This window comes from Lepidochelys kempii, chromosome 7 (assembly GCF_965140265.1).
Source record: "Lepidochelys kempii isolate rLepKem1 chromosome 7, rLepKem1.hap2, whole genome shotgun sequence".
NCBI lineage: Eukaryota > Metazoa > Chordata > Testudines > Cheloniidae > Lepidochelys > Lepidochelys kempii.
This window is the reverse complement of record NC_133262.1, coordinates 86,595,395-86,608,908: the sequence shown is the minus strand read 5'-3', so window position 1 is coordinate 86,608,908 and position 13,514 is coordinate 86,595,395. Positions and strand designations below refer to the sequence as shown.

The following is a 13,514-nucleotide window of genomic DNA, read 5'->3' as shown; positions in this document are numbered from 1 at the left end:
GGCAAATATTGGGAACTGGTGGTGGCAGGACACAGAGACAAGAGTTCTTGAGGTCAACTGAATACATAGATCTTCAGGGGCAAGTTTTTTGAGACACAAGACTAGTAAGGCAATTGATACTTTGCAAATATCATTAGATTTAGGACTGAAAGGTCAAGAACTTGTTAGAAGCCTAGCTTTCTACTCTCCCGCAGTCTGGAGGGTTCCTTTCTTGTCCCTCAGAAAGCTGCTTCTTAGCAGGGAAGCAGAAAGAAGCTCTTCTGCAAGGAAGAGGCTCTCAAGGGATAGTAGCAGTAACTGAGTGCAACACTAATTGATGGAAGCAGAGAACTGTCGCTCAGCTGTAGTACAGCATTCTATCCAGTAGAGAAACAGACTTCTGCAGAAAAAGCCCAGTTTCAGCAGAGCTGCCTGTGTTGTGCTGACAGGCAGGCTTTACCAGGCGTGGATGCCCATTGAGAGAGAAACACTTTCCCACCAATGGTGCTAAATCCAAGGGAGTATCTGACCTCCTGCTTGTTGATATTATCTGTTATGTAATGGTGAACAGAATGAGAATGAACTGGGAGATAAAACAGTGCATACAGTGGGGAAAAGAATATAGATACATGGATTTTTGTTTGTTGGCAATAGTCCATATTAATAAAGGAAGCACTTACACATACAAAAATCACTTGCTGAACATTTTAATAGTTTGCGAAATATACAGCTATTAGAATTACCTAAATATCACTCATAATTAAATTACAAAAAGTTGGTATATAGCATATTCTATTGGTCTATAAAATAATGGACACGTTATACATCCCCAATACCCTCTGCAGTCCAGTAATGGCAAAAAACAAAGTATGAACCACAGTCAAACATATACAAATTAAAGGAGATAGAGTGACATAGTTTAGACATTTGAACCAAAGAAACTGAAACCAGACTAGGTACATTCATCAAGTACAATAAATTTAGCATTGTAGTTTTTAAAGTCACCAGTTAATAACACAGCTTTAGGTGCACTTTCACATGCTTTCAAATACCTTCCAGTACAGATCCCAGAGTAATAAAGTGCCTTTGTTCACTCTAGTTTCACTTATATGCAGGTGCAATATACATCACACTTGGAAAGCATTACTTCATAGCAGATTTATTAATATCTCATTGAACAGATTAGTATCAAGTTCTAATGTTTATACAATTTAAAACAAGGTGTTTTAAAAGTACATTTGTTCCTGGTTACCACTCTTCTGCATAATCTCCTTATTTCTATAGGATTTCATATCATCAAAATGATTTCCAACAAGAATTAACTCCAAATATGTGGGGTCCATCTTTATGAAATAAAATTATGGCAAAATATTTCCTGAAATTCACTTTTCCTATAATTATTTTTTTATTTTACTGTGTCAATTATTACGAACATTTGCAATTTGGAAGTTGTAATATTCACTGGTGCTTTAATTAACAATTTATGTACAATGGCAAATGTGCAGTATTTGGCCTGTGGACATGTAATTGAATGAACTTCACATAAGACTTTTACTACAATATGTTTGTAATTCAATGGACTGCATGAGCAAGTACCACAGGAATGAGACACATGAAAGCTTAAAGTCTTTGGACATTATCTGTAATAGTTACTTGCATTGCACGATTGAGGAGATGTCCCGCTCATTGTAAACGATCCTTTACTGCTTTCAGCTGTACTACTTTAGCCACCCCAAGCCCAGCACTGAATATTGATTACATTAAAACAACAGTCTTGTTTTCATGCACCATGCTTTGAAAGGTTCTCTTTTAAACACAGACACAGCTAGTTTCATAAAACCTAAGGTAACTAGTTTCCAACCAGATTACATTTCAGATTACATTTTTTTTTGACGGTGACAAATGTTAATGTACAATTGCATTTTCCATATTATTTAAAGCATTTGGGCAATGTTCTCCAGTATGTATGTGTACCTTATATGGATATGAGACTTCTTTAAAAAAAAAAAAATTTAATGACCACATCAAAATCCTCTTTAAAGCATTCCATTATGATGTTTTAGATGCTACATATGTGAGGTCACCAAAGGTATCAAAGCAGGAGCTGAAGGCACTCAGCAGGGAAGATTATTGGAAAAAGTATAAACAATTAAATAAGCAAATAATAGTTTTTAAATAGCAGATCTGGACCTGTTTACATAGAAGGCTATTAAACTAGTCCAACTCTTAAAAAAACTGATAACAAACCTAAAATTGTTAGCCCATACCAGACATGTTAGTGGTTCTACCCTTTCTTCCTCTTCCTAGACTTCATATTATTTCCAGTTTAAACAGAACATAAAATAGTTTCAATGGTATTCAAAATTTTTTAGGTTGCAAGTAACAAATGTTCACATCCTTATGTAGTTCATTCTTTTTTGTTGTCATGGACTAAGGGCCTGATCTTGCGTACTTTCTTATCCAGAACTCCCACTGAAGTCTATAGGAGTTCTCTGTACACAATAAATACCTGATTGGCACCCTAGGCATACAGTATATGATGACATTACTTTGGAAACAAGTGTATTGACTTATGCCAATAACCTGATTACTCTGTTAATCCAAATCAAGTAATCTTTCCTACTCAACAGTCTATAAACCCCACATGGAAATGTAGTGTTATTTAGAAGCAAAAATACAGTCCAACTGCACACGAGGGAAAAAATTAATAGTTTGAGAATATTACAAGCTCCATGTTAAACTCTGTTCATACAGAAGATTTTATAGTTTTAACTTGTAAAATTAGTTGAATAAATTATTCAACAATTCATAATGGCATAATAATTTCCAACTTCACTTGAATCTATGCAACAAATTTCACCAATATCCAAAAATATCAAGAATGTAAATGCTTTGTTATAAAAATGTATACAATTTAAATTGCTATTAGGTAAACCTGTACACAATTCCCACAATTACATAGCTAGAAAGTCTTTAGACGATATTCACAAAAAATACATTTAAGCAACATTTTCATGAATTTTCCCTTTTGACAACTGATTATTTCGTAAGATCAAATGTCTTTCATGCTTATTGCTTAAATCAAAACACTCATTTAGTCAGATTTAATCAACAGATAATAGTGATCACGTATTACTCCAGTCAATGATTACCTATTTCTATTTAGCAGAAATACCCATAAGTTTCACTAATATTTAAGTGAAGACTACTGAGTAACTGTTCTCTATATTGTACATTTCATACATGTATAATATGGGGATCGTAAAGAGAGGACACAGACCATTTGAAAAATTAGGCTCAAAAGAATCAATGCTAAAACACAAGCATACTGGTCAGCGTGTCTTCCTTTTGTTTACTGTTGATTTTTGTAATCAGTTTACCAATGAAAGTCACAAGGTACTGGTTTCAGTGATCTAACTACATTTCCACCTAAAACTGAAAATGTTGATTTGAACTGCACAAGACACTACTATATTAACCTAAAATGTGCAAAAATAGTCTGAATGTAGTAATTTTGCAGGCTTAAACTCACAGGAGATACTATGTTGAAGCACTTCCACAACAAGCATTCAGCTATACCTAATTTCCTGATTAAAAATACTACTTTTATATTCTTTGTTGCAGTTTTAATTAATAGAAAATATATCTGTAATTTCTGTTACAAAAGGAAATAATTATTTAGATTTTATTCAAAATAGTCTGACAATTTTACACTATTCCAAGTGCATTGCCTGCCACAATCAACACAGCCATAATCAACACTAAAAGGGCATTCAAACACTTCAGACATATATATTACAGTACAGACAGGAGTGCACAAGCATTTCTGACTAGGAGAAGACAGATCATTTTCCAATAACAGGTTCCTTGGAATCAAAAGTCTGATTTCCCTCGCACATATGTAGTAATGTGCAACAGAGATGAATTACAGGTGAGAACTCAAATGCAGCTATAAAGTGGGTTTTCTACTGCTTTTTCTATAAAGCATTTTGAATATAATTGGGAAAACTGCCATTAACAAGCTAAAATACTCTAATTGCTGTAAACAGGCTTGAATAGTGTTAACTACTTGAAGGATAGAACAAAACAGTAACCCACAGAAACAAGAGCACAACTGCAACAAAATGAAACTTTCCCAGGAATATGACTTAAATCAATACTCCTAACTTCTGGTGAGCATCAGAGAGTCTAAATTTGAGCTTGTAAAGGAAATGCCACCAAAATATAAATATCCTTTATTATTTTCCTTTAGCCTTCACTACACTTTGCATAAAATTTCCATTAAAAAGACTATGTTCCTATTTTTGAGCAATTATTTTTCCATGCTTTGAAGACATCTTGCCTTGCAAATTGCTTGTTTTAACACTAAGGTATTATCAAATATTAACTAAACAAAAATCCAACAATTTAGTCTACAACCTATTGTGTTGTACTTTTATTTTGCTTCTAATTAAATAAGTATCTCAGCATCTAAATGTTGAGACAGCCTGATATAAAAACTAGTTAGACTGAAAAGGCAATTATCTCTTTCCAATATACAAAACTGTTTCTAACAAAATTTGCAAAGGGATTTGTACAAATGAGTGCACAGTGCATAACACTATATTGAGAAGCAAGGCCACATTAAATCCATATTCAGAATTAATAAATATGTAATTCCAAGAGCAGAGTTCATTCTAGCCATTTTATTTTGGGGGTTTAACTTCAGCATAAATCACCTTTCACAGCATGGATCACAACATTCTCAGCACCTCTTCCTCATATCGCATACTGCTGTGTATGCAAATTAGGACAGCAGCATAAACAGCACGTAAAGGGGCACACAAAATATACTTGGGATATTCCATCACAAAACTAATGCATATGAATCTTTATTTTGCCTGTACACAAACACAGATTTGCTTTCAAATGACATAGCTTGCGTGTCAGTAATAAGGACCAAATTTAGCCCTGGTGTAAGTAAGGTACAACTCCAGTGAATAAATGAAACCATGCCAGATTACACTGGGGTTAAATTTGGTCTTACAGTTACAAGGGCTCCTCTGCATGTCCCACTCATGGCTTCTATTAGGCATTACCCTATAGTGGAACTCTGAACATTTAATAAAAAAAATAAATAAAACCTATAGGCAGAGGAAATCACAATCTGTAATAAATGTTCCTTTTTAAAATGCCATGTTTTGTTTTGCTTTTTTTGATATGTCATTTTTAGAAGAAAGGAGTCTGATGGAAGTTCTCCAGTCCTCCATTTAATCACAATGGCAGATATTCCACAAATAAAATGTAATTAAAAGTACGTTTCAGAAGACAACCCAAACAGGCTTAGGAATTTTACATCAAAAACAAGATGGGATTTCTAGATTTTTCTTTTTCCTTTTAAAACATAAATAAAGACTTCTCAGGCAAATATACAATTAAAGTCATTTTTGTTTATGATTCTTTAGTCCAGCATTTCAACAGCACTAACACATTAATTACATTGTACCCTGTGGACGATGAACTTACATTAAGGGCTACCCATGAGAAAGGGGAAGCTCCTACCAGTTTTAAGAATGCAGCAATATCATACCTTTTCATTACAAAGCACCACTTGATATGCTGGTTACTAAATTAGAATTCAGCGTGTAAATAGGATTTCTCTCAAAGTAGGGTTACTCCAGTTTTAACAATGTTGTAATTACGGAGGGCAATATTGAGGACATCAGCCTAGGCTTTCTAGTTTTCTGCCTATCTTCCAACAACCTGTTAATTTAGATATGGCTCAGTGTTAAGGCTAGGTGGACAAACATCATCTAACCTAAAGCAGTTATGGGGAGCTACCTCAACCATTTGTTATGAGATAGCACTTTTCCTTTGATTTGGGCAAAGCATGTTTCATTATATTTATTCATATATCCACTATCACCACTGCTTGAACTTCCTAAAAATTGTATACTGTCATACTTTACTAATCAACTACCAATTAATTTTCCTGAGTAAGAGTATAAAAAGTTAAACCCTTCTACCAAAAGTACAAAGACAAATAAAATGTAGTAGAACAATACAAACCCAGTTATACAACATTACAAGTGCAGAAATTCTTTATGTTGTTGCTTTTCATTATCATTGGCCCCCACTAAAATCCATAACAAAGAATTTAGTTATCCAAAATATTTTGAAGTACAGTAATTAAATTCTTCAGACCATAAATGTAGCCCTGGTCCTTTGTGTTACTAGGAAACACATGAGCAAAATCTATCATTCTAACTTCTACATCTGCATTTTCCTTTATCTCTTTGGGCATATGGCAGAAAACCTTTTCCAGTTGGGGTATAACATTTCCATTTAGATGTTCTTGGGAAATGCAAGTGCTGCTTTTCCATACATTGTCTTGCTCCAGGTTTTCAGCTTTTAGTGAGATCTGACTGTGGTTCCTCTTTGAATATGCCTTTTTGTGAAATGCATAAATTTGAGGCAAGTTTTTACCTACAGAGGCCTCTACTTTTCCATTCTCTGTAGAATTTATTACATGAATATTATTATTATACTCCAGTAAGTCTCCATCTTGTAACACTCCTTTAGGCACTACTCTCTTCTCTGCTAAAGTGCCATCACTCAACCTTGTGGCCATCAGCTGACATGAACCTTCATAAACAAACAGTAATGAACTTGCATAGAAGGTAAGCTGCTCCTGGCTTTCAAACCACTGCAAGATTTTTTCAATCTTCTGAATACTGGCAGCAACAGCATCTTTTCTTAAGCAGTACCCATTATGAAAAAACCTGGACATTCCTGAAAAAAGGAAACAAACTTTCAGGATAAGTAAGTTTACAGTATATGTATCGCTTTTAAAATCAACATTAAAGGGGATTTTTTTCCTTCTGTTAGGGTAATAAGTTTTTGGGCCCAAATCTGTTCTCATTGATTTCAGTGGTTCAAAATCAAGATGCATACAAAATGTTCCTTTCTGTACACACTTAACATTCAAACAAATTAGAATTATATTGTATATCTAATAGTAGCATATCTAGCACTCGTTTTAAGTATAAAACTGAAAGTATTGAAAATTGACAAATTTATTCACAGAACAAGTGCAGCAAGGAGACCAGCCAAATAAATTGTCAACCATCTCATACTATAAATGTGCATCAATCTTTTTGTGGGGAGACCAACGCTCCCAGGAAGAGCAAGCAGTTTGGTCTCCATGCTCAAGTAGTCCTTGGTTTCTTTACTAAGACAGTCAACAAGGTGACAACTTAGTGCAGATGTGGAAGAACTTTTGTTAAATGGACATGTGTCAATTAGGAATTGGTTTGAAATAAACATCACAAAGATCACTAAACAGTCATATGGTGGCAACCTTTGTTGTGTACTGACCTGGTCCAGCTTTGAACAGGCTGGTTTTAGAGAGAAATATTTTATTCTGAAACATACAAAGGCCACTGCACCACCCATTCTGTTGCAGTTATTTAGGAAGTTGATACAGGTTCATTTTAAGATGCATGTTCAGAAGGTAAGGGTGGGCTTAAACTGAGGAAAACTGAAGTAAGTAAACATACATTTACAGCAGCCTTATCATAAAAGGACATAATGCATGCTCGGTTATATGATCTTTCAAAGGTAAATTTTTATCATCTGATGTTGTGTATTTAACACTCTTGTGAATTTATTCTACTAAATCATATTGGCACAGAATAATTTACTTGTATTCTACCACAGATTACCTCCTTATTCACAAGAAACAAATGTTCTGGGATATTTACTATAATCTGCAGAGCTATTTAGGCCAAATGCAACAGCTCAAGTTTACTTGGACTATCACTGACTAATTCAAATGCCACCCGAGCCTGCTGCAGATCCAGCAGGTTATCCAGTGCACAGGGGTCCACAAGAAAACAGAAAATATTTAGAGTCAAATTGCCTATTCCTATTGTGCACATCCATCCACATATACTTTAATTCACTTACCATCTTTTATTGTTTCTTTTGTTAAGCTTCTTCCATAGTGCTGGTTTTGTGTCTCATAATTGTCGGAATGAATATGGTAAACCTGCAAAAAACAAAGGGAATTCTGAATTCACCCAGAGCAGCTGATATTCCTGTATAGCTATGAGTCATGTAACAGACATACTAGGAAAACTTTGACAAACTTGTCCCAGTGAGTCATAATACCAGATTTTAAGAGGTCAACACTGCCCTCTTGTGCTCTATTATGCCAATTATCAATCTGATCCAATTGTACTTTTTAAGAACACAGACTTTTGTAGTGATGAAATACCCTCAACCATCATTATCAACATCTTGGAAGCAAGCACTTTATAGTGTGGTCTAACGTGGATTTATTTGGCAAACCAGAAAACAACATTCCACTACAGGTTTAACTACTTGCAGTACGTTATTCCCACAGTAAAATACTCTGGTGTAAAACAATAAAACTCAACAAGCTTCTAAAAATCAAGCCTAATTTTACAATTTCATAATTTTCAAAGTATTTCAACAAGTTTATTAAGATAAGGAGTAATGTGGTTCCCTCTGCCAAACGGTAGCAGATTTTCAAACCCTGACAGGTGAGTTTTCCATTTGGAACTGAAATTGGTGTCATCTATCAGATTTTTTTTTTACGTATTGTCTGCACTGCAAAGCAGTATGTTTTAGCAAAAGCAGTACAAGCCTTCTAGCATGGATGCAGTTATATCAGTATAATGGTGCCTAATACTGTATAGTTTTCAGAGTAGCAGCTGTGTTAGTCTGTATCCGCAAAAAGAAAAGGAATACTTGTGGCACCTTAGAGACTAACAAATTTATTTGAGCAAAAAAATTTGTTAGTCTCTAAGGTGCCACAAGTACTCTTTCTTTTTGCTAATGCTGCATAGTTATTCCCATACCGGAAGGAGAATAAGCTGTATATACGGGAACGGGAATATGCCATACCACATAACTGAGTCACAATAGAGTTTGCTCTGGTGTAACTATTTCAGGTTGTTTTTTTTAAATTGCAACCCTAACAGACAATTATACCAGGACAAAACTTGCTGGTCAACCAGATCTTCATACAATTATTTTATTTACAACATTTACACAAAGCCTTGCTTTTTGAAGCAGGGATGTTTAACAATGTGGCAAATAGGGAGTTGCCTCTGGCAGAAACCTCATGCCTGGCACCTATGCCCTGTCCCAAGAAACAATGCTCTCGCATTCTCTCCAAACAGAACTCAGAGATCTAAACAAACTGGCCTTGTCTTCACTGCATGCTAACCTCATGCTCACTCTCCCCGCCCCCGCATTTTCCCCCGAATGCTGCATAGATTCACTCATCCACATTGCTATCAGTGCCACATGGCAAGGCAGCCACCATGTTCTGAACTGAAAGGCTGACGAGGTAGCTGTTATCATGTGTTGGTACAAGGTTAATGCAGTTAATAGGTGCAGCCATGGGCATCCACAATAAATTGAGGTATCATAGTCCTCCAATCCCTTCCTATAATCCCACTGGGTATCCATTCCTATCCACGTTCATATCTCTCTGCTCAGTGTCCATGATCCAACTGATTGCTGTTGCTCCTGGCTTCCCCATCCCATGTTTGAAACAGCATTACAATGGCCCCTGATAAGCCTGCACATCAGCATGCAGCCACCTGGCCATATGAGCACACCAGAATCTTGATGCAGCTTTGAGCTGACGTGAGTAAAACTCATCACTTGAACAGTACAAAGAGGAAAATCAAACAAAGATATATCTAAGAAGCTGTGAGAAGAACACGGGATCAAGCAGAGCAGACAGCAGGGCAACAAGAAAAAGGGGCTGACTCAAGGTGAGCAACTGGAAGTCCAGGTATAAGAAAAAGAAATCAGTGGTATCCCTACACCCATCTGCTTTACAAAGAACTGGACCATATTCCAAGCACCTATGTGAGCAGGAAGGCCCATTTCACCACACAATCATCTGTAGAGCTGGGATGGGTGAAGGCTCAGAGACCAGAATCTCTGAATAACAGGACATATTCCTTCATGTATCCCAAGAAGAGCGCAAAGTGGTGGAGGTTTCCCAAACTTAAAAAGCAGGGGAGGACTCAGCATCTCAGGTCAGTAAGATAGAGGCTGCTATCTTTTTTATTATAAATAATTCTATGAAATAATAGAGTGGTTTCTTAGCCTATAATTCTAGCTTTGGCTTCACTTGAGGGAGGATGTAACAATTATACTCGCCTCCCAATTCCCTCTCTCCCCACCGTATTCTCAATTCCCAAGTCACGCTGTTCAATATGGTGTACAAGCAGAAAAAAATCTAACCAGCACTTACAGCTGATGAATGCAGTAGCTCATTTAATGAAAATGCTTTAATATAAAAGTTAGGAAGTTTGTGGCCACATCTCAACTAAAATGTAAATTGTCATAACATCCCAAACACCTGCATGGTAAGATACCAAACCAAACTTACCTGCATGGTAAGATGGTAAGATACCAAACCAGTACCGCAGAAGCTGGTTTATTACTGTTCTGATTTTGGTCCATTTTACTCACATACACACACACCTCTGGTCACTCTCTGTCTGCTCCAGTGCACCAGAAAGAAACCAGATAAACACCAATGATTTATTCATTGATTTGTATTCTTTAATGTATGCATAAACATTAAATCTGAAAACAAGGCAACAACCTCCATGCACCATACAATTCAAATGTGCCATGCAACCTCATTATTCAGCCCGTGTGTTCTCCCCATGTAGCTTAAATATATGCAATCATAAATGACATCCCTTATGGCGTTTGGTATAGCAGATCCTGTAGCACTCATTTGTTGGTTGTCTCTAAATACACCCCAATTCACAATTCTCAGCAACCCTGTCCATTCAAAAGTATTTCCCCTCATGCTCATGTATATTGTGAGGCATACAACATGCTCTAATCACACATATGACAGATATGCAGATGACAGAACGAGGAGTAATGGTCTCAAGTTGCAGTGGGGGAGGTTTAGATTGGATATTAGGAAAAACTTTTTCACTAAGAGGGTGGTGAAACACTGGAATGCGTTACCTAGGGAGGTGGTAGAATCTCCTTCCTTAGAGGTTTTTAAGGTCAGGCTTGACAAAGCCCTGGCTGGGATGATTTAACTGGGAATTGGTCCTGCTTCGAGCAGGGGGTTGGACTAGTGACCTTCTGGGGTCCCTTCCAACCCTGATATTCTATGATTCTATATAGCATTAAATATGCTACAGTCCAAACAAGTCAGTCAGCAGCACCATCATGCCTTTAGAGAGACATGGTGGGCTGGTAGTATCTTTTATTGAACCAATTTTTGTAACCATTTAATGATCTCCTGCATGGGTTCCAGTGTGGTGTGGTAGGTGACAACTAGGGACATGTAGTTTGAAGACCCCCTCGCCCCATATTGAAGTAGATTTCTCTCGGGGTATTTGAGCAGTCCATTTCATGATGACTTATTTCTCTGGTGGAATGTCCTTCTTTGGTGTATGCGACTTTAAGCATCTTAAGATGTGTATCCCAGACTTCTTCTCTGAGTATATTCTGTGGTATCTGAGTGCCTAGCTGTAGTTATCAGATTTCTTTGGTGTGTTTGGCATGCTTACTGGTATATACTTAGCTTCAGCAATGGAACCCTAAAGATGACAGTGGTGTCCAGGAAGTTGATACTAGTGTGGACGTATTCTAGAGAGTTCTCGCCTCTAGTCAGCCAAAGACACATTCAACCACTATTCTGCACTGGCTCAGCATGTTGCTGAAGTGCCTCTTGTACTGCTGGCACACATCAGGATAAAGCTGTAAGCACCAGGGCAGCAACCGATATGCTGTGTAGCCTAAAATCACAGTTGGCACAGACAACCCTTGACGACTGTGCTGGTAGCAAGATGACATGGCAGCTTAACTGTGTTGAAACAGGCCAGAGTTATGGAACATCCTGGCATCATGCACATCCTGTCAGTGCATGCAGTGTAGGTGTCCATCAACATGCCATGTGGTCCACAAGGGCCTGCATAACGATGAAGTAATACCCTTTCCTGTTAATATATTGGCTTGCTTGAAATGGTACATGTATCCCACCAATTGCACCTACCCAGTTTGGGAAGCCCTTCTATTCAAACCCCACCATTATTTGAATGTGGGGCCAGCAAAGCATTAGTTGCCTTGCAAACCTCTATAACTGCTGCACCAACTGTAGATTTCCCAACCCAAAACTGGTCAACAGATCTATATAGCAGTCTGTGGTTGCCAGTTTCCCTAGACTGGTGGCAACACACTTTTGAACCTTTACTTGTTCTCTCATGTGATTGCTTGGCAAGGCAAATGCCAGGGCAGGGTCCCTACAAAGCCCCATGAATGTGTCCTCCTGTGAAAGTGCTAGGCCCACTGCTGGTCATCCTATGTTCCCATCACAATGCAGTCCCTTCAGTGTGTGCTTCTGTTCTTGGCCCAGAAGTGGCAATCTGCATAGGGGTCCTCTACCATTAAAAATTGCATTAGCTCAGTTCACATTGTTCCATTCAGTGGCGGCTATTGTGCTACTTCTAACAGCAAATTAGAAATGTCTTCTCCATTCCAAGACAGATTCTGAAATCCCTGCCAAAGTGCCTGGCAGCCGCCTGTGAAGAGGCACAAAAACCAAACACTGCTTCCATAAAAAGCCTGGGTCCTGGTAATTAGGGAGAGTAGAACCCGTACCTTCAGCATGTAACATCGCACCAGTAACATGAACACCCTACTTGACAAAAGGTTAGTGCATTAAACTCGGTCTCCTTAATTAGTCTGAGTGCAATGACCCCTAATGGCAAAGCATTAAAATATTCTGAAGAAATTTTGTTTTAAAGCCATTATGCCTCTTTCAGCCCTTACTCAAGCAAAATGCCAAATGACCTCAGCATTTTGCTTTAATGAGACCCATTATATTTTAATTTGGGCACCCAATGTCTCTTCTTTACACAGTGTCCCTTCCAAATGAGGGCCCTTTATCGTTTTTTTGTTTTTTAACAGTTAAATATTCTACAGCACATTAATTGTACACCCATCCACAACATGGTCCATGAAACAGATTACCTCCCAGTGGATCCTATACATCACCTGCAATACATACATATATCCACTGACATTCTGAGAGTCATTCCATCTCTAACTCAGACATTATTCATCCCAGGATGCGTACTTGCTAATAATTTTGTTTATTTTACCATTTTAATGACAAGACTCCAAAATGGACAGCTGAAAAATTAAGGAGAGCTGCTGCTGTTTCACAACCATGGTAAGATGTGTTCTTTGGAAGAAAAAGCATCTAGTTATTGTCACATTCTGGGGTGCAATTCGGACCAATGATGGATTGTGTTACCATTTGTCCTGTAACCCTGGTGCCTCACAATGCTTTGTTATTGTAGCTCGCAATCTGGGCTGCTCACAACCAGCCTACCCTGAATATCTGCGCAGAACTGCAGCCCTAGTCCAGCAACCTGCCACCACCACACCAGCCTCAGACTGGATTCCACCACCCTTGGTTATAATCAGCAAGAGGACCCCAACACACCCCAGTCCTGAACTTCCCCAGGCCT

General features: G+C 37.6%; 1 protein-coding gene across 3 annotated transcripts in view; it reads right to left on the bottom strand.

Moving 5' to 3' along the window:
- Positions 1-670: 670 nt before the first annotated feature.
- Positions 671-13,514, bottom strand: part of IPMK (inositol polyphosphate multikinase) — a 78,815-nt gene continuing 65,971 nt past the window's right edge. For all 3 annotated transcript variants that reach the window (XM_073353675.1, XM_073353677.1, XM_073353678.1), the window contains 2 exons: positions 7,927-8,008; positions 671-6,750 (listed from right to left, as the gene is read on the bottom strand). In XM_073353675.1, coding sequence (XP_073209776.1) covers positions 6,116-6,750; positions 7,927-8,008 — 717 coding nt within the window. In that variant the 3' untranslated portion in view covers positions 671-6,115. The remainder of the gene's footprint in view (positions 6,751-7,926; positions 8,009-13,514) is intronic.